The sequence below is a fragment of the Anabrus simplex genome, chromosome 11 (genome assembly GCF_040414725.1).
Source record: "Anabrus simplex isolate iqAnaSimp1 chromosome 11, ASM4041472v1, whole genome shotgun sequence".
NCBI lineage: Eukaryota > Metazoa > Arthropoda > Insecta > Orthoptera > Tettigoniidae > Anabrus > Anabrus simplex.
Window position 1 is genome coordinate 20,891,822 of NC_090275.1, and position 24,747 is coordinate 20,916,568.

Genomic DNA, 24,747 nt, shown 5'->3' on the forward strand with positions numbered 1-24,747 from the left:
AACTGAAGGCCTTTCCAACAGGACCATTGTCAACGGAAACAAAAGACAGAAAATAGACATTGATTTTTGAGGGGTCAGCTTGCGGTTTCTTAGTCAGTCCCTTCGGTATTTGTTTAACGACCCTCACAAAGTATGAGGTAAACATTTGAAATATACGCATACAATTATAATTTTATTGATATTTTATTATAGGTTTTTCTGGTCTAAATGCATGCATATTTCCTCATTTTTAGGTCATAGAAATCTGCCCCTTAATTGGTGAGTTGGAAAAGGGGTCATGTCCACTTTGTGTCAATTTTGCACATAAAGGTGATTTGGGTTCCTCGAGTGCTCACATATAATTTGGTGTGACTGGGTCATGTCGCATCGACAGACGTGCTTTAGAAATCCCCGCAGAACTGGCATCGAGTTGAGGAAGGGGCTCTGTCCAGGACTTGATAAGCTCGTCGTCCAAGAAGCAGAACTTCAAAGTCATAAAAATGAAAACAAAGATATTTCAAAACATAAATAAAATAGAAGATATTCCAAAGTTTCTACAGTACATATCTAAAGATCACAAAACTGCCAGTGGCCTAGAGAGGATGGAGAGCGTGAAGGTGAATAAAGTGTACCGAACATTATTTATTTATTTATTTATTTATTTATTTATTTATTTATTTATTTATTTATTTATTTTATTTTATTTGATTTTATTTATTAATGCCTTTTTTACAGTGGCAAAGTTAGGGCTCGAGGCCCTCTCGTTCACTTAACCACGTAGTCTCGGTAGGTGACCTTAAATCTTGTTAAGGAGCTAGTTTCTCTGACCTGAGCTGGCAGGGAATTCCATAATCTGGCCCCAGTCACCACAAGTGGTCTATTAATTTTATTTGTGTGATGCACTGGAATAGAAAGAAGGGATCTGGAACGTGTATTTAAGTTGTGAAATAATGATAAAAAGGTGATTTTAGAAGAAATGTACAGTGGCTGACCTTCAGCTATCACTCTAACCACCATCGTTAAAATGTGTAGCTGCCGACGTTTATCAGGCTTCAGCCATGAGAGAGCCTGATAGTATGGGGTGATATGAACATCGTACCCGATATTGTAAATAAATCGTAGGTAGTAATTCAGTGCTCGTTAAAGTTTAGGTGTTTCTTCTCATCATATCAACTAAAATGACTTCACAATAATCAAGAATAGGGAGAACCAGTGTCTGTATTACTTTGGCCTTTAGCTCAGATGGAAATACTTGCCTCTGCCATTTAAGAGGGTGAAGCACTCCAACAATCTTTTTAAGAATTTCTTTAGTGTGATCAGGTGTTTCATTCATAATTACGCTGAGATTTTAAACTGTTTTACTGTAGGGAATAATGTTACCATTCAGTAGGATAGGCGGGATTGCGACATTGTTTGAGCAGCTCAGTAATGGTGTAGTTTGATTTTCGTTGTGTTTTCAGTACATTGTCAATAAACATGTATGTACATGATACTGTTTTTTATGTACCTAACAATCCTGTAAACCTGTATACTGCAATTATCTCTCTGTAAAGTTCAAAAAGGAGCTGTCTCTAACACGTTCAAACAAGATTTATGACCACATTCCATAGCGAACTTACGATGTATAGTACTCGTCACATGTTATACACTAAAAGGCAAATATCACCGCTCTATTCTCTTGTTTTAATGGCTCATCACTGCTGCCAGCCAATTTGACTACTTACATATTGAAATCATGAGACATAACCATCAACAAACTAACCTCAGTGTATCAATAATGGAGGTTCCCTTACCCAAGTAAAGAAATAAATAAATGATCAGTGAAGATATTCATATTTAAGTCTGTTTTCAAGCTTAATGAGGAATTAAGGAAATACACTCTCTCTCTCTCTCTTACCTCCACTCGTTTTAATTATACATTTCTGCCTTTATTTTGATATAGGCATTACTAAAATAAATTTGCTATTATTTGTCGGACTGAAGAGAAAACCACGCTGTAATAATACACGCAAGCATATATATGTACATATGCTGTAACTCAATAAGAATACACGAAGGCTAAGTCTGCAAACAGTACCGAAGTCATAACAAGACAAGGTTAGTTTAAGTTGGGTTGATAATGAAATTTCCTTCCATTTGAACTGAACTGATCTTTATAGATGAGGTAATGTTGTTTTCCTTTTCGGAGGAGTTCTTGCAAATTTTTCTGGCTGCTTAGATATCCTAATCGAATTCTTTACGTAAGTATTGAACGAAATAAGACCATAATTAATAAAATGCTGTGTTCATTTCACACCCAACTATGTTATTAAATGCAATATTCCAACATGCCACAATTCTACTTCATGGTATTACCCAAATAGATCACAATCCCATAGAAAAAGAAAATATGCTTTAATTACACGCACAAATGTAACACAAGTGATTTTAATACGATAGTGGCAATACGTAATTCTCGCAAAACATGAAATAAACCATGACTATAGCACCAACGTGCCAAATTAACAGTAACTGTAAGAGTTGTATCGGCAATTAGAGACCCTAAATTGTATGGTTAGAGACACTGAATCAAACCCAACAGTTAGAAAATATAGTAGAAGTCCGTTATAGCGAGAATTCATAACAGCGAAAAATTTACTCTCTATAACGGATTGTCGTTATATCCTATTTTTGTCTAAAAGTCGGAAAACCCTTCATGCACTTTGAAATCGGTATGAAACGGCAATCAGTTTGTTCAAAACTTGCATTTCCGCAGATGATATCCACACTACGGCTTACTTGTTGGTTATTTTTCGTAATCCGATACTACATGAAAGTGTATGTTTAATTTCATCTGAAAAAAATATAGTACTCTATTTCTCCGAATCCAAGATGAACCCCACTTTTTTCCTTAAAATTTAAATCAGGCTCAGAAAGAAGTTTGTAAAATCATATGAATGCCTTGTTGTACAGTAGGCCTACGCATTTTTAGACTATTTTTAGACGCAGAACATTGACTTTCGTCATGCCGTATTTCTTTTTTTGTGGCAGCACATTTGTTCTTCATTTCCGCTGGTTTAAGGACCATTAACTTAATATTGGCATCATAATACCGAAGAGAACTCGTTGAAAATTTTCTATAGCTGCAGTCGCTTAAGTGCGGCCAGTATTCAGTATTCGGGAGATAGTAGGTTCGAACCCCACTGTCGGCAACCCTGAAAATGGTTTTCCGTGGTTTCCCATTTTCACACCAGGCAAATGCTGGGACTGTACCTTAATTAAGGCCTCGGCCGCTTCCTTCCCACTCCTAGCCCTTTCCTGTCCCATCGTCGCCATAAGACCTATCTGCGTCGGTGCGACGTAAAACAACTAGCAAAAAAAATAATTTTCCGGCGATATCTATTACATGCACCTCTGTAATACCACGATCCATCAGGAAATTATTCTTGCTGTCTATAAAACTGTTACTTTTACGCATCATCAGGTATAACCGGCTTCCGCTACACGCACGTCTCGCTTGTCGGGTTCGGCCAAATTCAGCGGCTAACGATGTATAGGCCTAATCACGAACGTTGAAAGTCAACGAACAAGGGGTATAGTGCGCATTGGTATCACCTAAATATCACTATAAAATTTGTCACAAATGGAACATAATAATTACTTTTACACATATCAAGTGAAAAATCCCTGGCAAATTAAGAAATATGTTTTTTGGAAAATATTAATACGTACTTACCAACTTTGCAAGTACATTTGGTGTTGCGCTCGTAGTGACACACGTATGTCTTTTGTCTTACACTTTGAACAATTCCGTGTGTGATATCTGTGTTCACTGAAGTTCTTTGCTTTCGTTTCATTCTTCACTTGTCAATGACATCATTTCATGAATTGTATCGCGATATGCTATATTTAATAGGCGACAAAATGGTATGGCCAATGTACATAAGAAAAATTCAGTGGACTAGTGATTTATTGGTCCAGGGATCGAGCTACTTTCTTTCGAACAGAAATAAAAATATTTATTGGTCCAGTGATCATGCTATTTTTCTTTTGACCTCCATTTTGCTGTTTGTACTGGCCAAAGATAATGAGAATCTACAGACATAGCACTCCCATTCCATGGTGCTAGCCCTGGACCTGAAGAAAGTAACAAAAGACGGCACCAGCAGCGAATGGACAAAGATAATGAGAATCCACAGACATAGCCCTCCCATTTCACGGTGCTAGCCCTGGACCTGAAGAAAATAACAAAAGACGGCACCAGCAGCGTAGTACGACATAGACCAGTCCTGTCTACAAGCCTTAAGTATGTTTTCAAATTTCTCAAATAACGACGGTATTTCTTAATTTGCCAGGGATTTTTCACTTGATATGTGTAAAAGCAATTATTATGTTCCATTTGTGACAAATTTTATAGTGATATTTGGGTGATACCTTTGCGCATCATACCCCGAACAAGTTTATTGCGTCACGGTATGGGCATTCCGCCCTTGCGTTTTTCGTGCACATACCTCACAATTTCATCTTCGACTTCTTTAAAGCGTCCTTGTTGCAGACCACTGAATGCATTTTTTGTACAGTACGCATTTTTTTTAGCTCTTTGTCTTCATGCTAACGCCAAATATTGACTTTAGTTAGGCCTATGCCGTATTTTCTTGCGGCTGCACAATTATTCTACATTTCCAAGTGTTTAATAAACATTAACTTAAAATTAGCATCATAATATAGACTAGAACCCGTTGAAAATTTGCCGGCAATACCTTTTCCACGTATCTTTACAATACGACTATCCATCATGAAAATATTCCTGCTGTCTTTAAAAATTAATTTTACTAAGCGTGAAGTACAATAGACGCGTTATGACTCTGCCACTGAGTAACCATGGCTTTTCTAAGAATTCGAAGGGTTGCATGTTTTGATACCATTCTGCAGATTTGAGAAACACACAGGCACTGTACAACCGGTTGTCGCGGCCAGCGATGTGTAGTGAAGAGGCGGTCGTTTATTGTCAACGAGTTCTGTGCGCGTGTGAAAAGAAGCAGCGTGGTTACCGCGGTAGTTGCCAGTGGGATCCATGTTAAGCCGCGAATGCAACAACCCGTGAGTTTTCACATGAGATTCTGAGGAAAAAAAAGTCTTGGATTCGGAGAAATACGGCATCACTCCAGGGATTTCTGTGGCAAACACCTCAGCTTTCTTCTTCAAACAGGGGCACCTAACCTAACCGTATATGTAGCCTATCATGAAAACATATTTGAAACGCATGTAAATAACTGTAACTAGACGCAAGAAGATATGAATTATCCTGTGAAATCAGTGATGTACTCTGCCATATCTTGAGGTGTAATACGTTCTTACTTAATTTCCGTATATAACATTAAAATTAAGATATTGTTTACTTCAGTCTTTATTTTTAACGACTAACAACTGCTATCGGCCACGTTATTTACGCATTTATTAAGAAAACGTGTTATCCTCTTTCATTTCGATTTTTCTTTAGAGAACAGCAGCCGATGGGTTTTACTAATCAACTCCAACATCGCTTTTGAATGTCAGCGAGAGAGCTCGCAAATGCACAAAGTGAGAAAACTACACCGTACCGAAGATGATCGATCGCATTTTGTTTCAAACGTTTCAGTTTTCTTATTCAAACAGCGTCACGTATCCTAACTTAACCGTACTATACGTATGATGAAAACACACTTCAAGCGCCAGTAGAGAAATTATACCTTTCTCGCTATAAATTTTCATAATAGCCTTTCGGTAATTTGACCAGACGCGACAAAATATAAACTAACCTCTGAAATCAATTAAGCACTCTGCCATATCTCTAGGTGTATCCCATTCTTACTTAATTGCAGTATGTCGCCTCAAAATTAAGCGGTCGTTTAGTCAGCCTTAATTTTTAACGAGTTAGCAACCATTATCGGACACGTTATTTAGGCATTTATTATGGAACAGCTGTCGACGGATATTACTAATCGACTCTGACATCGCCTTCGAATGTCGACGAGAGAAATCGCTAGTGCACATAGCGAGGAAACGATGCCAAAGGTAATCGATCGCATGCAGTATCATCGCTGGGGTGCATAAATATCGGTAACAGAAAAAATCGTGTGCTCTTAATCGCTCGTAATAACAGATGCCCCAGTGATAGGGCGCTCGCTGTAACCGAAGGACGATACACAGTTTAAGATAGGAATTTTGAAGGGATAGAAAAAAGTCGTTGCTATAACGAAGTTCTCGTTATATGCCGTACTCACTATAGCGGACTTCTACTGTAACTAAAAATCACTACCTTCAGTATTAACTGGGGAGAAAGAGTAGGGTTGTACCTTAGTGTATAGGCTTAGGTGCCAAGGGAGTATAATTGTTTCTTGACTCACCTCTAGCTCCCATTGCTAATTACAAGCTCCATGACACCATCTCCAAACCATTGTGGATTAAAACGGATGTGTGTATCTCTGTAGAGTGAATCATGTTAGTTTGTGAAACAAAATTAAAAATTCCAGCTCAGGAGTGAGTACATCTGTTGTTTCTTCCCAAAAAGTGTTTTCTTATGATATTTTTAAAAAAAATTGTTTATGCCTGTACTTACTTTTTGTTTAGACATGTCCGTTTTTCAAAACACCCATTCAACTATAACCTGTGAACTGACATGCTGACAAGCTGGCCGAGTTCATCCTTTCCCACTAATTTTTTAAGGATTTCCTCTTGTCTGTTTCAGGTGTCTAGATGATTCCCAATGGGACTTCCAGCAGGCTCTCTTTGTCTTCACGGAACTCTTTAAACAAGGGAAAGTGCCTTCAGAAGCGTTTGTTAAATAGCTTATTTTTAGTTTGTTGTGAATCTCTTTTAAGAGAAAGGACATTTTTACAAAATGAATATAGGATGTAAGTGTCTTGTGTATCTCCATGTTAGTGATATAAGAGAAGAATAACTCACCCTTTGTTATCACATGGGTTTTTTGTCCACCTTCGTCATTTTATATTAAAGAAATAATGACTGATGAAGATCAGAGAGACATGAAAAAAAAATCAAAGCACGTTTCTGTTTGTCGTTCATTGATCGTGGCGTGGAGATGTGTTACCATTTTCTTTTCTTTTCTTTTAATTAATAAGGAAATGACTTTTATCTTTTCCTCCTATTATGATACATTCCATTAAACATTATATGGTTAGTAGAGTGTATTTAATCCCTGTTTTTATCAGGTAAGGAGGTGTTACAATATTGTTATTATCATAATGAATTTGTGGCATTAGAATTTTAAAAACAGTTTTGAGTAGCAGGAACACAGATGGTTGAATCCATTTCTATAGCTTCGGCCTAGCTAATTTTTTTCTAAATTGTGGGTTGGAAAGGTAATTTTCAGTTATTACATTTTAGTTTAATGTTAAGGGTTTTAAATGTAGTTTTATAATTCTGTAGCTACTAAGTTTCAGAACTAAATTTCTAATCAGCATTGCTGTGATCATGTTGCCTGTATTTTTCTCAAAGGTAATCTCTGTAGTGTGAACCATGGTAGTCTGGAGAACAAAATTCCAGCTAGGAATGAGCATTAAAAATGTTTTCTTCTGATGTTTTAAAAAAAAAATTAATGCCTCCTACATACTCTTGTTTAATATGCACATAAAAGAGCAGAAATCAACTGGGAAAACATTAGAATGGCAACATTAAAATCTTCAGAAATTCAAGAGAAAGAAAGTGATGACCGTTTGGTACTGTTTGTGTTCCTTGTTATTGTGAGGCAATTTTAATTATAACTTAACCTTCAGTTTTTTAGACACTAATAGGGTAGATGTCAATATTGTTAGGTAACTTGTGCAGTAAAATGTACTGGTCTTGATCTTGTATTTTTATAGGAAAATATTTTCTGTTTGTAGTGAAAAATTTAAAGTGAATTGTAGGTATTATTTAAGCATGTTCATATGGATTGTATTGTATTAAAAATACAGTGTAGTCCATATTTTCAGAAGAATAAGTACTTTTTCCCTTTTTAAATTGTAGTTATGGTGTTTGTGGATTGCATTGTTGCTGCAATCTAATGGAAATCGAAGGTATGTCACTTTTCACAGACATTTCTGGATATGCTGCTTAGTTAATATTGCAATCCAACCTATCAGTGTCTAAAAATTCATGGTCTAGTTGCAACTTCAGGGGTACAATGACAGAGCAGGTCATATTAAAATGGGCAATTTGTAAAGTTATTTTATAATTGAAAATGACATCACTATTGGTCCTACTTCAACTCAGATGTAGTATCCTTTTGAAATTGTTGATTTGTAATTAAGAGCTCAATGTGTTGCCCACAATTATATATATATCTTAAAAGACCAAGTTTATTTTCCAACAAATGGGTCTGAGGGGAAAATTAGATTAGTGTAGTTAAAAAACCAGTTGTATATTTTTCAAAATTGAAGTCACTATTATGAATATTCCCAGTACACTGTTGTTATAATTAGGCTTGTTAATCTGTTTGATAATATTAATAGTATGTGTTAGTTCATACTTATTTTCTTATGTAAAGTAGCAAAAATTGAAATTGATTTGCCTTACACTGGTGATGCATGAAGTCAAGAATTTCATTTATCAAATCATAGAAAGAGATGTCAACAATAATATAACTGTTGATGACAGATAACATTAATTTATAATCGTCTAGGAACTTAGCCACTGGTTTGTCGAGAAGACAAGAGTTAAAATCTGCTTGTCAGATGTAAGAGTCTTCAAGCTGGTCTTCAGTCTCCAGAAAAACATGTTTCTGTACATATGTAAAAGCTTTTTATTGCTAACTTCCAAATTTTCATTGTAAAAGTTGCACTAAAATTTCTTCCAAAATTTGTAACATTATGAAGTAATTTCTGTTTTGTTTTTTCATTAAGTCAGTAGTCACATTGACAACCTGAACCTCAGAGGTTTAAGATATTTATACACCAAGAGGAAAAGGAATGTTTAAAACTTCGAAACTATGACATTTTTTAATCAGCAAATATTTTATAACCAGCCTTTTGGTAAAGATTGGGGTTCAGATTTTAGATAGTACTATGAAGAATGGTCATTTTTAAAATTGTAGAAGTTACAGGTTTTTTTTTTTAAATGCAATTTTGAGAAAGCGAGTGATAAACTTACAGACAGCTGGCTAGGGATCCATTAAATCTGACCACATGGGATTACATTTTGATTCATAACTCGTCAGTTTTATAGATATCTGGAAGGAAAAAGCCCCTTAGATATGAAAGTGAAAGTTGTTTCACTTTAATATGGTAAAAATAATGATTTTTTAAAAATAATCCTTGAAGGCAAGTGTTGCCCTCGAAGTCTAGAGCTGCTTTTAAGACATTTATTTCATATTTGTGTTTGAGCTGAAGTTGTCCCATCTAATATGGTTTCCTAAGTTCTGTAAACAGTTCGGGGAAAATAGTGCTTTCCGGCGAACCCTGCGAAATCATTTTGTCATGACCATTGACAGTTGTGGTATGCATCTGCAAAATCACGAACAACCAAAAATAAAAGGTTGCAGCATGGTTCAGACTGTCCCATTACCTGAGCCATATTCTCACCGATATATGAGCATGGTGAAAATACAAGGAGCAGTAATTTAGTTAGGTCCTTGTTGGTTTAATACTACATTTATAGACATTTGAAAAACATCTCAGCACCATCAGGTTTGTGAAAACATGTTCTGACTGCTGATTGATTTATTTTTCAATCATAGTCTGGGTTCAAATTGTATGGTAGCCATCATAGGTCTATTTACAATGGGAAAATAAGAATTTAGCTGTTTATAATATTTTAAATTCAGTATGTAAATGAATATGAGGGTATTCTTCAGTGCAACTAAGTCATTGTTTACTTTCATTAGTCATAGTTTAGTGATCTGAGAATAAACCAACATGTGTTGTAAATTGAATCTTTGTTCAAAAATACTACACTCTTTTCTTCATGTCGCCTAGTGTAAGGAACTTCGGTAAATATTCTTCAGCTTCTAGAATAAAATTTGATACTTTTGAGGTTGTTAATTTTACCTCACATACCCATTTGATTGTGAAGAATAGTCAAGTATGTTGGAGGACAATATATAATGGTAGTTTCACTTTAATTACTGATATACGTGAATATTTTTGTAATTTTGTTGAGGTGGAAAGGAAAGAGACTAACCTGGACAAGACATTTTTACTTCGCCAATGTAATTTGAAGTACAGTAGTTCAGAAGGCTTTTTTCTTTCCATGTCTTACTCTGAAGTGAATTTGTGCCTTGTGATCTCCTCTGTTAGTCGCACTTTTCTGTCCTCACATGCAGCTGATGCCTGCAGCTAGTTCATTAAAAAAGTGTAATTAATATTGGAGCATTTTTTCATCACAGTTTCATTTAATAGAACGTAAATGAATACATTTTTATCTGTTCAATCTTGGTGGATTAAATTTACGTCTGCCTAAAATTTGTGGTCTTTTTATATCTCCATCTTGTTAATTTTTGAATTTTCTGTAAAGTAATTGTATCTTTGTCAGTTAAATTAAGATTTTGTTAGTCTAGTTCATTATTTCTGATATGTTGAAAAATGTGTTGTGTTGATCCGTAAATGATTTATTGTACGTTGTTCCAGTCATTAAAATATTCTGTAGGATACAGATGCTAGTATGTGGTATTAAGCTCAATTTGTGTCCACTTGTTGAAATTGAAATACTTCATCATTTCTGATTTGTAAGACCAGTTGTTCTCATGTCATGCTAGAGAAATATTTTCTAAAATGTATTTGCGTCTTCATGATGAAGTTTAGTGTATGGAATTATGGCACAGGATAGCAGAGTCTCCCTCAAAATGGTCAGCTGTATAACACAGTTGGTGTGATGTTTGCCTCCTGTGGTCAAAGTTGCAGCATCGAATTTCAGTACAGTCAGTTATCAATTAAAAGTGCATAAGTAAAAGGGCTTTTAAGTCAATAGCATTTGCTGGGCTGCATGGCTCAGGCAGTAGGCTTTCCGAGTCCAAGCTGGAGGGCTTGATCTTGGCTCAGTCTGGTATTATTTGAAAATGCTCAAACGCTAGCCTCATGTTGGTAGATGTACCAGCACATAAAAGAACTCCTGCGGGACAAAATTCTGGCAGCTCAGCATCACCAAAAATCGTAAAAGTAGTTATTGAGGCGGAAAACCAATAGTATTAAATTATAAGAAATCATTATTTTGAATACTTTTATGTAAGTACTTTAATTTTATTTATTCCAATCACTAGTACTTAATGTTCAAAAATAGGTTCATTTTGTTTCTTTATTGTTTCTCATCTATATAAATAAAATTATTTTTAATAGCTGTGATCAAATCAGCAAGCCTAGAGCTATATACCACAGAGTTCCTTCACAAATATTTTACTCTCATCCATAGATCATCGTTTTGTTTTCTGCAAGATTTTTCTGGACAACTTGCATACATAAGTAATATGCATTACTAACAAGTTCACAATTTCAGTAGTTACCAGCCTTTGCATGTACAATTAGAATATTTCATGACATTTTTAATGTGCATGTATAACAACAGATTTGGACAACTCTGCACTATTCATCAAATGCAATTAATAATATTGGTCTCTTCAGTCCCTGCAGTGAGCTGCTAAGATTTTTTTCCTGTGGGAAAAACAAAATATTTCTTATGTATAGGTTGGAGAATTTATTTTAATATCTGATTTTTCTTTTAATAAATCTTTACAATAAGTTGTCTGAAGAATGGACTGGAAGAACTGTAATTGTGATTATAAAGTTTTGGGACATTTTACTCCATAGAACAGACTTGAACATATTCAAAGATTTTACCAGCGGCTTTACAACGAACAACTGAAGCTACGCCATAAGATCCTGAATTACATTATTGGGACATTCAGCTTGTTTAACAGTAGTGTTCCATTGCAGATGAAGACGAGGACGTTATACAAAATTATATTTAGTATTGATCGTTGAAGGTTGTCTTAAGTATTAACCAAGAAATTGAGTAAAAACTTTCTTCTTGGGATGGATGTATATTTGGAAAATATCTCCTGATGAAGGTTGCCCAGTGCATCATTCAGAATGGCCTTAAACAGGACATAGTAATTTAAAAAGAAAGAAAGAAAGAGGAAAATAAAAAGGAAATGGTTAATAACTTTCAGTGCAGTTCAAAGGAGACTTCAGGATTCACCGTCCTTTTTTAAATTTGTTTTCCAAAAATTTTTAAATTTCAATTTGTTTTCTATGTTCAGAAATATAACTAATTTGAATTAAATTCTAAATATGTTATATGTACGTATGTATTGCTTTTGTTGTAATGTATGACTTATTTTATGTTGGAATGGACTACTAGTTCATGAAACTAATCTTTAAAATGCATAAAATTACTGCTTAATTATGTGCAATATATTGGTCAGATGATGAACATTCTCTGTAATGTGCATTCCTGAAAAATGCATTTCCAAACTATTATGAGCATCGTAATGTAGCTTTGCTCAGATGTAGTTATCTCATTGGACTCTGATAAGAGTGTTGACCTCCAAATTACAAGACTGCAGGTTCAAATGTGGCAGAGGGTATTTTTGAAAGGCAGGAAAAAAAAGTCTGTTGTACGATGACAATATGTAAAAGATCTCTGGTGGTACATTTGGTGTTCACGAGACAAAATTAATTAGAAATAAGCCATGGAACACCCAACGGAGATCCATTTCTCTGCCATCTGTTAGAGTAAAACAGAACATCCAAATTGACTTGCAGGCCGCCTTGGTGGCGCCAAAACAAAATGTCTGCTCATGGTAGTTGAGGCTATACGATTATTATTATTTATTAACTGATATACTGCCAGTTCCTTTGCAAAGAGTTCAGTAATTGAGAAGCATTTTTTTTAAAGCTGCAAAAGCTAATAGCTGCCTGAAAAGTAGTTTTGAGATATTTAGGTTTTTTTAAATCTGCATAAGAAAGGTACGAGTTCTTTTTAATGATATTTCTGCATTTCAGATGTCAGATTGAATATTTGAAATGCAGAAACACCATTGAAGAGAACTCATCTTTTTGATGTAAACGAAAACTTAATATCTCAAAACTACTACTCGTGCAGTTTTACCAGCTTTTGAAAATATGGTCCTCAATTCAAATCATAATGATTATTATTTAAGGTATGTATAAGTGAAACAATATTGTAACACTTCCAAAATATAATTTATGTATATTTTGTTGGTATATCTTCATTTGTGATGCATATTCTCAAAATTTGGAATTACATTTTTATATTGTTCACAGTTTTTTTCAGGTTAAGCAAAGCTTACAGAAAATATGATTCAGATCATAACATTAGTATCTGTTCTGCTGAAAGGAATATCTTCCGGTTTCATACAATGTTTGCAAGTTGGGGAGTTTGTGACAAAAATTACCGTAATACACGTCGAAGTTCTCGTAACAAGCTGTATTTGAATTGTATATATGTGTACATAAATTAGAAAGGCATTGCCAATCAGAGTAATATTAAATGAGAGTACAGAATGCGTGTGTATTACCCGAGTCCAGCAACCAACAATACAAACAAAACAGCTGTATAAAATTGAGATAAACCATGGAAACAGGAAATGTACAAAACAGACTAAATTTTTATTTTCATTTCTGTTTTTTTTTTTTTTAGTTTGAATAAAGAAGGTGGAAGAAGTGGAAGAAAGTGAATTTATCTATGTATGTGTGGAATAGAAGTCAAGCAAGTGCACTCATATACATCAAAATTAAGGAGGCCCTTCGCCCTGACTTCCTACTTTTGATGTACAGTGTACATTTCTGTTCCATTTGATGTCTCTCTATTGATTCAATAATTTTTTCAAATATATTTTGATGCATATTAATTTGTTGAACATTTATCAAGGCTATAAGTGACTTTTTAATGCAAGTATTACGAATATTGTGGAAAGAACGAAGTGGCAAAAATGAAAAATGTTGGTATAACTGGTGGTAACACATTTCCCTTATAAACAAATTTTTTAAGACTGGCATGAATCTGACTAAATGTACAAAGTTTACTGCATAAAACAAGAACATATGTGAGTGTGAAAGAAAGGTGTACTGTTCAAAGTATGGAAAAGAATGAAATGTGTTTATTTACTGTACATACTGTATATAACTTGTTATTCTAGATGGATAAGAAAGAGCATATTGATTTCAAGAGAAAAAACAATTAAGAAATCAAATTTAAAATGTTATTTTGTATGATTCAAAATCAAGTTTTATAAGAGAAAGAAAGTAATTTCAAGAGTATGGATGCAGTGGATGAGAGGCTGTTCTCCATTCATTTTATCAGCTGTGTTATGTTTTTGTCTTACTCGAATGTTTGTCATTAAAGAATGCTAGAAATATATTGCTTGTTCTCTTCCTTCATTCAGGAGATGTGGGGGGTTTGAACTGCACCATCGGCATGGTTTCCTGTATTTTCCTATTTTCACACCAGGAAAATGCCTGGGCTGTGTTAAGGTCATGACAGCTGTCTTCACACTTTCTTACTTTTATATTGGCGAAATTCTTTCATTAAACAACTATGTCACTTGTTTGTAGTCAGTCGTGTCATCGTTACTGTTGTCCTTGTTCCTGTGTTATCCAAGTTAGGGCAAACAAGGAGAACTGTTGAGTTTGCCCTTTGTACTCGTGGCCACATCACTCAAAATCTTTGAGTTTATCAAAAGGAAAGAAGTGTAAATTTCAGTAAAGTTGACTTACATTACTGTTCTACATGGCTCATACACCCTTTGCGAGATATTAGAAACATTCCATATTGACTGTATTGACCAACTTTCATCCCCAGCAATATTCTTTGTTGGAAATGTAGGATCACTCCTGGCTCTCTCCAATACTTCCGCAGAAATTTTTCATCTTTCCTCTTTCTGGTCGTCTGTTAAGGTGTGCGGGATGAGTTTTGCGTTCAGTTTCCATCTCCCTAAATCGTCGCAAAAATCTTGTGACACACGTTACGATTCATATTAAGATCTGATTTTACATACACCGTTACACGACGGTTTTCTTGCAATAACTGCCTTACGCGCTCCACATTTGCATCAGAATGTGCTGAATGGAGATGTGTATGTATTAATTAGGACGACATATTAAATTTTGTCTGTAAAGTCGTACACCCATTGTCAGTAAAGTTCCGGGGACAAATGTTGTATATCTGAGGTTGCAATGGGAACAAAGAAACAAATGTTGGTTTTATGTTACCTGGTACGTGTATGTTCTGAAATGGCCTTGGCCATGTTACCATGCACACACATTAGGTGGGAGGGCTGTGCTTAGCAACACTCTGTTTGGTTTAGTGATGGTGACACAATGGACGTTGATTGTGAACAAACAGTAAACATTAAGTTTTGCATTAAGCTCGGGAAAACCCCTAGTGAAACGTGGACAATGATTACACAAGCACATGATGCATTGTCAAGAAGTCGTGTGTTCGGGTGGCACAAAAGGTTTTGAGATGGCAGAGATTCAGTGCAAGACGATCCCATAACTGGCTGCCCGTCTACAGCACATCCTGATGCAAATGTGGAGCGTGTAAGGCAGTTATTGCAAGAAGACCGTCGTGTAACAGTGCATGTAATATCAAATCTTAATATGAATCGTAACGTGTGTCACAGGATGTTAGCGATGATTTACAGAGATGGAAACTGAATGCAAAACTCATCCCGCACACCTTAACAGACGACCAGAAAGAGGAAAACTGAAAAATTTCTGCGGAACTATTGGAGAGAGCCAGGCGTGATCCTACATTTCCAACAAAGAATATTGCTGGGAATGAAAGTTGGTGTTACCAGTATAACCCCCACATGAAGCGTCGAAAAGTGCAGAGTGGCAGACTCCTGGATCACCAGCCTCGAAAAAAGCCAAACTTCAACCTTAGAGAACAAAGACAATATTGATCGCATTCTTAGACAGTAAAGGGTTAATTCACCATGAGTACATTCCACCAGGTGAAACAGTGAATCAAACTTTTTTACACTGAATTCTTGAAACATTTGGGACAAGCAATTCAACGTCACAGGACCGGTTCTTACTGCACACAATGCAAGGCCTCGCACTGCTTTATCTGTTACCGAGTATCTGGCCAGACATTCTGTCACTGTCGTCCCACATCCACTATCTTCTCCCAACCTCTTGCTTTGCGATTTTTTTGTGTTTCTGCGAGTGAATTTGCGACTGAAGGGAAAGCTTCATCAACATATCGCAAACATCCAACGGGCTGTGACACGAGCTTACAAACATCCCTGCTTCGAAAGGAGCTAAGATCATTACTTGGTAGGTGCAACTTTTCAATTTTTATGACCACAATCCTGGAAGTTTTCTGACATAAGTTGTAATTTTAAAAAGTTAGTACTTTTTTTTTCTATGTTGAGTTTACCATTGATGATGATTGTTGTTTAAAGGGACCTAACCTCTAGGTCATTGGCCCCAATCACCATTGATCTTTACAGTAGGATAAGAATGTGTGTACCTAAAAGAGGCGTTGCACGTTATCATTTAAGCCTATTCAAATATTCTCTATTCACCGTGTGATTGTTAGCAACATAATATCAGTTGAGAAAAATTGAAGAACAGAGAATATCTGGAGTAAGGTAGTTTAAGAATGTGTAATGAGAATTGAAGAAGGAAAAAGATATTCAACTGGGATTGTGTCGGATCAGTGCCACAGATTTTCCCGTAAAATACATGCCACCTAATAGGTATTGTCGAAATAGAATATCTAGTCAGTATGGATTTGTAATTTTATTTCATAATTCTAATAAAATTTTCACATCTTCAGGACAACCGGGCGAGTTGGCCGTGCGCGTAGAGGCGCATGGCTGTGAGCTTGCATCCGGGAGATAGTAGGTTCGAATCCCGCTATCGGCAGCCTTGAAGATGGTTTTCCGTGGTTTCCCATTTTCACACCAGGCAAATGCTGGGGCTGTACCTTAATTAAGGCCACGGCCGCTTCCTTCCAACTCCTAGGCCTTTCCTATCCCATCGTCGCCATAAGACCTATCTGTGTCTGTGTGACGTAAAACCCCTAGCAAAAAAAAAAAAGTCGATGCACAATGGATCTTTGATCGAGAAGTAACATTACACATGGAAAGAGATGACGTATTACATGTGAAAGTTTAGTCTATATTCATACCACGCAATGCCATAGCAGCTTCAGTGAGTGCACCAGAACCTCTTCGTTATTAGGATTATCATTGTATCCACATCCTGTAGTCCAAATCGTTTTTCACCGCTGGGACATAGATGTAATCCCGTAACGAGGAACTCAAAACAATAGTCGGCCACTTTAACCTCTTAACATAGCAATTACAGTAGAACCTTGTTTATCCGAAATAAAGTGGGCGGAGCCACTTCGGTTGACACGTTTTTGTGGATGACACGTGGTAAATATTTTCGGAAGTTAAATGTCAAAATAAAAGTGTATAAACTCTGTTAAGCAATGGTGCATACTGTATATTAAAATTAAATGTTTACATAATGTCACTCGTATAAAATCAGTGATTTTTTTTCTGTATTTTCTTTTCTACCGAGCTTGATAGCTGCAGTCGCTTAAGTGCAGCCAGTATTCGGGAGATAGTGGGTTCGAACCCCACTGTCGGCAGCCCTGAAGATGGTTTTCCGTGGTTTCCCATTTTCACACCAGACAAATGCTGGGGCTGTACCTTAATTAAGGCCACAGGTGCTTCCTTCCCACTCCTAGCCCTCTCCTGTCCCATTGTCGCCATAAGACCTATCTGTGTCGGTGCGACGTAAATTAACTAGCAAAAAGAAAAATTAATTTCTTTGTTCAACAAAGCAATCTGAAATAAAACAATTTCTTTTGTTACTACTGAACTGAATACTGTATACAGTCATTTTATTACAGTACTGTAATTAAAGCGTGTGGTACTGTATTTTAATAAAAATTCGAAATCAATCTTACCTCCAATGCATTAAATCCATCATCTGCTGTAACTTGATACTCAGAATTACTATTGTTAAAGTTGGAGTCTGCATAATCTTCATGACGAATGATACAGTAATAATAATACAGTAGCAATAATAATACCTGCTTGTTCAAGAAAAAATGTATCGTGGTACGAACTAGAGGGTAAGAAACTTTTGTTTTATGCTACACGTGCATTCTGGCATAAGTCATAATATAAAAATAGGGTTTGCCTAGTAGCTCTCAGCACATATAGCAAGAGAATTACTAATATCAACGGCTAAGAGCGAGATGGTAAAAACAAAATATTAAAATACATTTTTGCCAGAGCATTTTGGTTAAGCGGGGTTCTACTGTATTTACAAAATTTTGATTCTTTTCTACCTAATTTTTAATTGTTAAAATGGACAATATAATGAAAACAGTGACAGTAGTATCCATGAAAGTAAATTTTGCGAACTTAACAATGAAATATAAGCTGGTGAAAAGTTCCCATTTTAAAATTCTAAGTATACTCATGATATTTTTATGGGTTCTTCTTTTAACTTACATGTAAAATAAATAACACAGCACTAAGCAGATGGCAAGTAAGATAACATGACACTCAATACTGTACAAGAAAGACATTGTTCAAAGTTTGTGGCTGTGTGAAATGCCCTAGAACAAGGATCAACACACAATGCTATATCGCACTCCTTATACATATACCTGGATTCCCTTGTGCCTTCTTCCCTCCAGCATCGCGCACACAGAACTATCAGACTCGCTAAACTCAATGTCAAACTCTTCTTCACTCTCCATTTTCACCTAACAGACAAAGTACACTTAGATAGCAATAAATATGGAAAACGAGTTGCCTGAGTCACAGGCATCCACTACAGTTAAGTCCAAGACATCTTTTGTGAAAAACAGGAACCTGAAGTAATAATTTTATAAATATCTGGTGGAAATACTGAAAAACAAGAAACAAGTATATTCGGGCCATTAAATTAGGTACCGATCAGTGAGCGACATTCCTGAGTATACTCAGGCTTTTATGCCTAAGAGGTTAAATTTGAGACGCTCCTGATAAGCCTTTTTAACACATGACGGTGATTTCAGTCTTCTTGGAATTCTGACAAGCCACTCTTCTCTCAGAATGTGTTTTTGATCATTTTGAAGCCATTTATTGTCCGTATGTCATGACTCCTGACATTTTGCTAAAGGAAGAAGTTTTTCACATCACAGTTATCTCAAATCATCTTTGATTTGTTTTCATTGAACATGGGTAGAATTCACTCAGACAAATCACGCGATGTTCTACCTCGGAGTCCAGAGTTAGACTAATCGTTAGCCGCGCGACACGGTGATTTACCTACCTCAAGATGGTGTCTCTTATTTCATCATCTGATGATGACATACTCTTGTTAGTAGGTAAATTGATCCTTCCTCCAGCCCAGGTACGGTCCGAAACTTTAGACCAGTGATGGACATCTGGCCAGGACTAGCCTGGTTGCATATAAACTAAGGGAAGGAAGGGAAGTGGAATGCTTATTTGTGATAACTAGGGTTCGGAAGTTTATGACCTCAAGAAGTACAAAATACGCAAACAAATATGCCCTAAAAACTACTAAATATGACCTAAAAAAAGTAAAACATAACAAACATTTTACGTAGCAAGTATTGGAGTATTATTAACATTAAACGTGCCAAAAAGTGATAAGCGATAATACAGCGGACAGATTTAATCATGCAAACTGACAGAGTCACAGTAGGCAAATTAAAACTTTATTCATCCATTCAGTATCACAATAATGGAGCACAGTTCTCATTCTGTTTTCCTAAAAAATAACCAAAAATGAAGTATTAGCACGCTTCTCGGTATCTGTCAGCGTACAGCATCTTCTTCTCGGAATGTCTTCTAAACCCATTACCTATCTCGTTAAGGAAAAGAAAAAAAAAAAATGTATCCATGTATGTTCAGTCTTCAACCCTAAGGATGGTTGGATCCTCAACAGCTCCGCCATCATCTGTCATACATGGCCTAGGCATCACTGAAGAGGCGTATTAGGGAATTGAGGAGTGAGGTAGTTTCCTGTTGCTTTCCTCACCAAGCCAGAAGTTGCTATTACATATCTGTCTGCCAAGCCCACTGAAATGCATGCACCAACTGACCTATGAGCAACATTTTCACGCAATACATAGCAGGGACTGTCTGCATAAGGAATGGCATTACTAGCATCGCTCATCTAACTCCACTTCCTATAAACGAATATTTGCACCAATCTGTCCTCTTGAATTCTAACTTTATCTTCATACTGTGATCTTTCCTACTTTTAAAAAACACCACATTTGTTGTAAGTTTTGCATTGTTTCCACTTGTGTTGGGCTACTCTCTCCTTGTCCGACTCGTTGGCTGAATGGTCAGCATACTGGCCTTCGATTCAGAGGGTCCCAGGTTCGATTCCCAGCCGGGTCGGGGATTTTAACCTTCATTGGTTAATTCCAATGGCCCGGGGGCTGGGTGTTTGTGCTGTCCCCAACATCCCTGCAACTCATACACCACACAACACTATCCTCCACCACAATAACACGCAGTTACCTGCACATGCCAGATGCCGCCCACCCTCATTGGAGGGTCTGCCTTACAAGGGCTGCACTCGGCTAGAAATAGTCACACTAAATTATTATTATTATACTCTCTCTTTTTACTGTTCTTGGTTCCTGCTCCTGATGGTATCATGGCATGGAATGACATCAGTAGACGAGTAAGTTTGAGTGGTGTTTTTAAAAGTAGGAAAGATCACAATATGAAGATAAAGTTCGAATTCAAGAGGACAGATTGGAGCAAATTTTTGTTTATAGGAAGTGGAGTTAGGGCTGGAATAATTTACCAAAGTAGATGTTCAGTAAATTTCCAAATTCTTTGCAATTATTTAAGAATAGACTAGGTAAAAAACAGGTAGGGAATCTGCCACCTGGGCGATTGCCCTAAATGCAGATCAGTGGTGATGGGAAAAAAAAAATGCTACCTCAGTCACTTTCATATTGTCAAATCCAAGGTCAATGAAATGACCAAAACTAAACCAAATCAAACCCCATGGCGCAACAGTTCCGAAGGGCCATGGCCTACCAAGCAACCGCTGCTCAGCCTGAAGGCCTGCAGATTATGAGGTGTCGTGGTCAGCATGACAAATCCTCCCAGCCATTATTCTTGGCTTCCTAAACTGGGGCCGCCATCTCATTGTCAGATTCAATTGTAATGATGTAGGCTGAATGGACCTTGAACCAGCACTCAGATACAGGTAAAAATCCCTGACCTGGCCAGCAATCAAACATGGGGCCTTCGGGTAAGAAGCGGAGATGCTACCCGTACACCGTAGGGCCAGCATACATCTACTACAGTATTTTGAAATCCTGTGTTTGAAAATCAACACAGATAATATGGGCCTTGTTAAAAACAGATGCCTCAATTTGAACAAAAGCTTTCAAAATATAATCAAATATGACCTTTAATCTCTAAAGTGAACAAAATATGACCAAAGCAATAAAAACTTGCATCCGGGAGATAGTGGGTTCGAATCCCACCGTCGGCAGCCCTGAAGATGTTTTTCCGTGGTTTGCCATTTTCACACCAGGCTGTACTTTAATTAAGGTCACAGCCGCTTCCTTCCAACTCCTAGGCCTTTCCTATCCCATCGTCGCCATAAGACCTATCTATCTATGTCGGTGCAACGTAAAGCCACTAGCAAAAAAAAAAAATCAATAAAAATGGCCAAAACATGCATTTATATGCAAAATAAAATTGCTTGAAACGATCAGGCACCCATCATTCATAGTTATTTCTCAGATTTTGGGTAAAATCGCCTCAGGAATGAAATATGACTTTTCCTTAACATCTGAACCTTACTGATAACTGGACGACAGGCTATTTGAGGATCCAACCAGCCTATGGGCTGATGATGTCACAGACTGATTTGTGAACATTCAAAATAAAAATATCATCAAATTATCTGTGGAAACAAGTACTTTTCTTCAAGTCCTGATAAAATCTTTTGATCAAATTAAGAATCAAACATATGATGTTTTTGGAATGAGTGAGTGAAAGTACAAAGATATCTAGGCTTGTAAATGACACATCTCAGTGTATCATTGGTCACAGTTTGTGCAATATTGTATGGCAGACTTCCTGCATATCCATTGCTAACATGTGTTACAAGACTCCCTCGTCTTCATCTGCCGACTGCTCATTGTGTTCTACATCGGTAATAACATCTATATCAGTTTCACCTAAAGCAGCAAGAATTTGTTTCTCATTGAATGCAATATTTTTTCTTGAAATGCCTGCCACAGAGTCTGGAAATATCTATTCCCCACGAGACACTCGCTCCCCGACAAAACATAACCAAAAGAGGGTCATAAAAATACCCACCTAATATGAAAGAACAACAATGGCAAACAGATCCAGGTGTGCTATCAGCGGACAAGAAGTTTCATTGGAGAACACCTCACTTCTGAAGGGGATGAGGGAGACAGCTATTGGTAACAAGATACCTTTAAATGGAAGAATACAAAAAGGACAACCTAGCATGTGACCACGTGAGCGAACTGACATGCATCTTATCGGATGAGGGTTAAATGCTAGGAATTAATACTATTTGCTTTACGTCGCATCGACACAGATAGGTCTTATGGTGAGGAATTAATACTAATAATAGTTCAAAGGTGAGCCTTCCTACCAACCTGAAATTGGACATTATCACACATTTTTAAAAAACCTAAATAAAACAATAACAGCACTATGTCTCTGGTGTAAAACGTACCTCATAATTGTGTCTGTTGAACAGTATCTGATTAATTTGGACATCATTCTTTGACCTGTGTCAAAAGCAATGAAACATGCTCGAGCCAGTGGTCACTCAATGACCTTATCAAAAGAATATTAACAACATCTATCCCATCAGTAATGGAACCTACTGCAATAAGTTAAATCAATCTGACAGTAGCTACCTCTGTGGATCAGCGGTAGAATGTCGGCCTCCGGATCCCAAGATAGCGGGTTCAAACCCGGCAGAGGTAGTCGGATTTTTGAAGGGCGGAAGAAAGTCCATTCGACACTCCATGTCGTACAATGTCGGCATGTAAAAGATCTCTGGTGACACATTTGGTGTTTACCCGACAAAATTCATTAAATCTCAGCCATAGACGCCCAAGAGAGTTTCGGTTTACTCGATCTGCCATCTAGTGGGGGCCTAGAGTAAAACGGAACGTCGAAATTGACGAGCAGACAGCCAGATGGCGTCAAATTGAAATGTCTGCACACGGTAGCTGAGGCCATACGATTGTTTTGTTAATCTGACGGTGACAGCCAGACAAAATAACCCTACTCATATTGTCCATGGGAAAATCATTGATGTGGGATGCTGCATGTGTACACACATTGCAGCCTTGCATATAATCATATAATCATCATCATCATGCCTCGCAAGCTCTGCAGCTGAAACATAAAAATATTATCAATTAACTTCATCTTTGTCACCATTGCTGCAGAGATTTTTCAGGTCGTAACTGGTGACGGCAGAGCAACTGAATATCTGTAGCAAAGGGGTGAAACCACTATTCAGTAAGTTAGCCTATTTTACAAAACAAATCCTTCAAAGTCTTTCTCTGATCATCAAGCCATTGTTTCATTACACACATATCACCACACTCACAAAACTGGAACATGCGGGGCTTATTTACTTTGTTCAGGAGGGAGGTGTGGGGTCAAAATGGAAGGGATCGACAAAGCCATGAATATGGGTAAGAGATTAAGAGATTAAAACACACATTGACTACAATATTTACCTAGAAACTAAAGGTAATCAGACATCATCTTAGATTATAGCACAAGATAAGATGGAAAGTAGACTGTTGATATTCGAGTCAATGATTGATTGGGCTTAATACACTATGTACGTCTCTATATTTCTATGTGTCACTCAGGATATGACACGGAAAAATCTAGAAAGGATATGAATCATAAGGCACAATTAATTTTATTAACAGATGACATAAATATTCTTGAATTTGTTAACATCATCAGGCTCCTGTGTACAAAGTATCAAACCAGCTGACACTTAAGCCTACTGTAGGCTACTTTGTATTTACAAAAGTCCCAACTATCACACACCTTTCATATTACTCTACTTTTACATGACTTCAATCTTTTTCTGCGTCTCTTTCAGTTTACCTGCAAGCCAATCTCGCTTTCTTCTCATCCACCACAATCTCCATTCTTTCAATTTATAACCTACAAAAACACCAGTAAAAAACGTAATGACTAAAACAGCGTTAAAATTTCTGTCTTCTAATTTCGCCATTCTATCGTCTCACCAGTTGAACAGAAGGGATAATTTCATGTGGTGCTGTAGATGAAATTTTCGTAAATGATCTGCAAATAAGTAAACAAAATGACATAAGATGACTAGAACGAATTTCCATTCCCTTCATTTAAACACTTAATTAGTAATGCATTTATTGTATTGGTAGACATTAAGGTTATGTTTTCATCACTCCACCTGGCAAGACCTCTTCTTTTTAATTACTGAACTAAAAATGAAAATGATAAAAATGTCAATCTGGCTCACTCCGTATCACCGCCGTCTCGATCGAGACTCAGTTTTTCATCTTTGTTAGTACTGCTTTGATCCAGGGTTGCCACTGGGCAAACAATTTTCGTACTAAAATTTCCCCTAAAAAGGTACTAGATTATGAAAAAAGTACTAAATCATTTATTTACAATGGAGTATGATTATTTATAAAGGCAGTACCGTATGTTATAGAAAGCAAAGCATACTTATCATAATACACATTTATTAAATGAGAACTGAACTTACCACTTTT

The 24,747-nt window shown here is 36.6% G+C and overlaps 1 protein-coding gene and 1 long non-coding RNA gene across 2 annotated transcripts in view; one reads left to right on the forward strand and one right to left on the reverse strand.

Annotated features, from left to right (window-relative positions):
• Window positions 1-14,310, forward strand: part of LOC136883388 (nuclear RNA export factor 1) — a 118,351-nt gene extending 104,041 nt beyond the window's left edge. The window contains exon 14 of the mRNA XM_067155660.2: window positions 6,686-14,310. Within this exon, the coding sequence (XP_067011761.2) occupies window positions 6,686-6,785 (100 nt within the window). The 3' untranslated portion in view covers window positions 6,786-14,310. The remainder of the gene's footprint in view (window positions 1-6,685) is intronic.
• A 9,567-nt stretch (window positions 14,311-23,877) lies between these two features.
• On the reverse strand, window positions 23,878-24,536 carry LOC137502694 (uncharacterized). The gene is made up of 2 exons (XR_011018830.1): window positions 24,423-24,536; window positions 23,878-24,295 (listed from the first exon to the last, which is right to left on the reverse strand). It is a non-coding gene; the product is annotated as an uncharacterized lncRNA (long non-coding RNA).
• Between the last annotated feature and the right edge of the window lie 211 nt (window positions 24,537-24,747).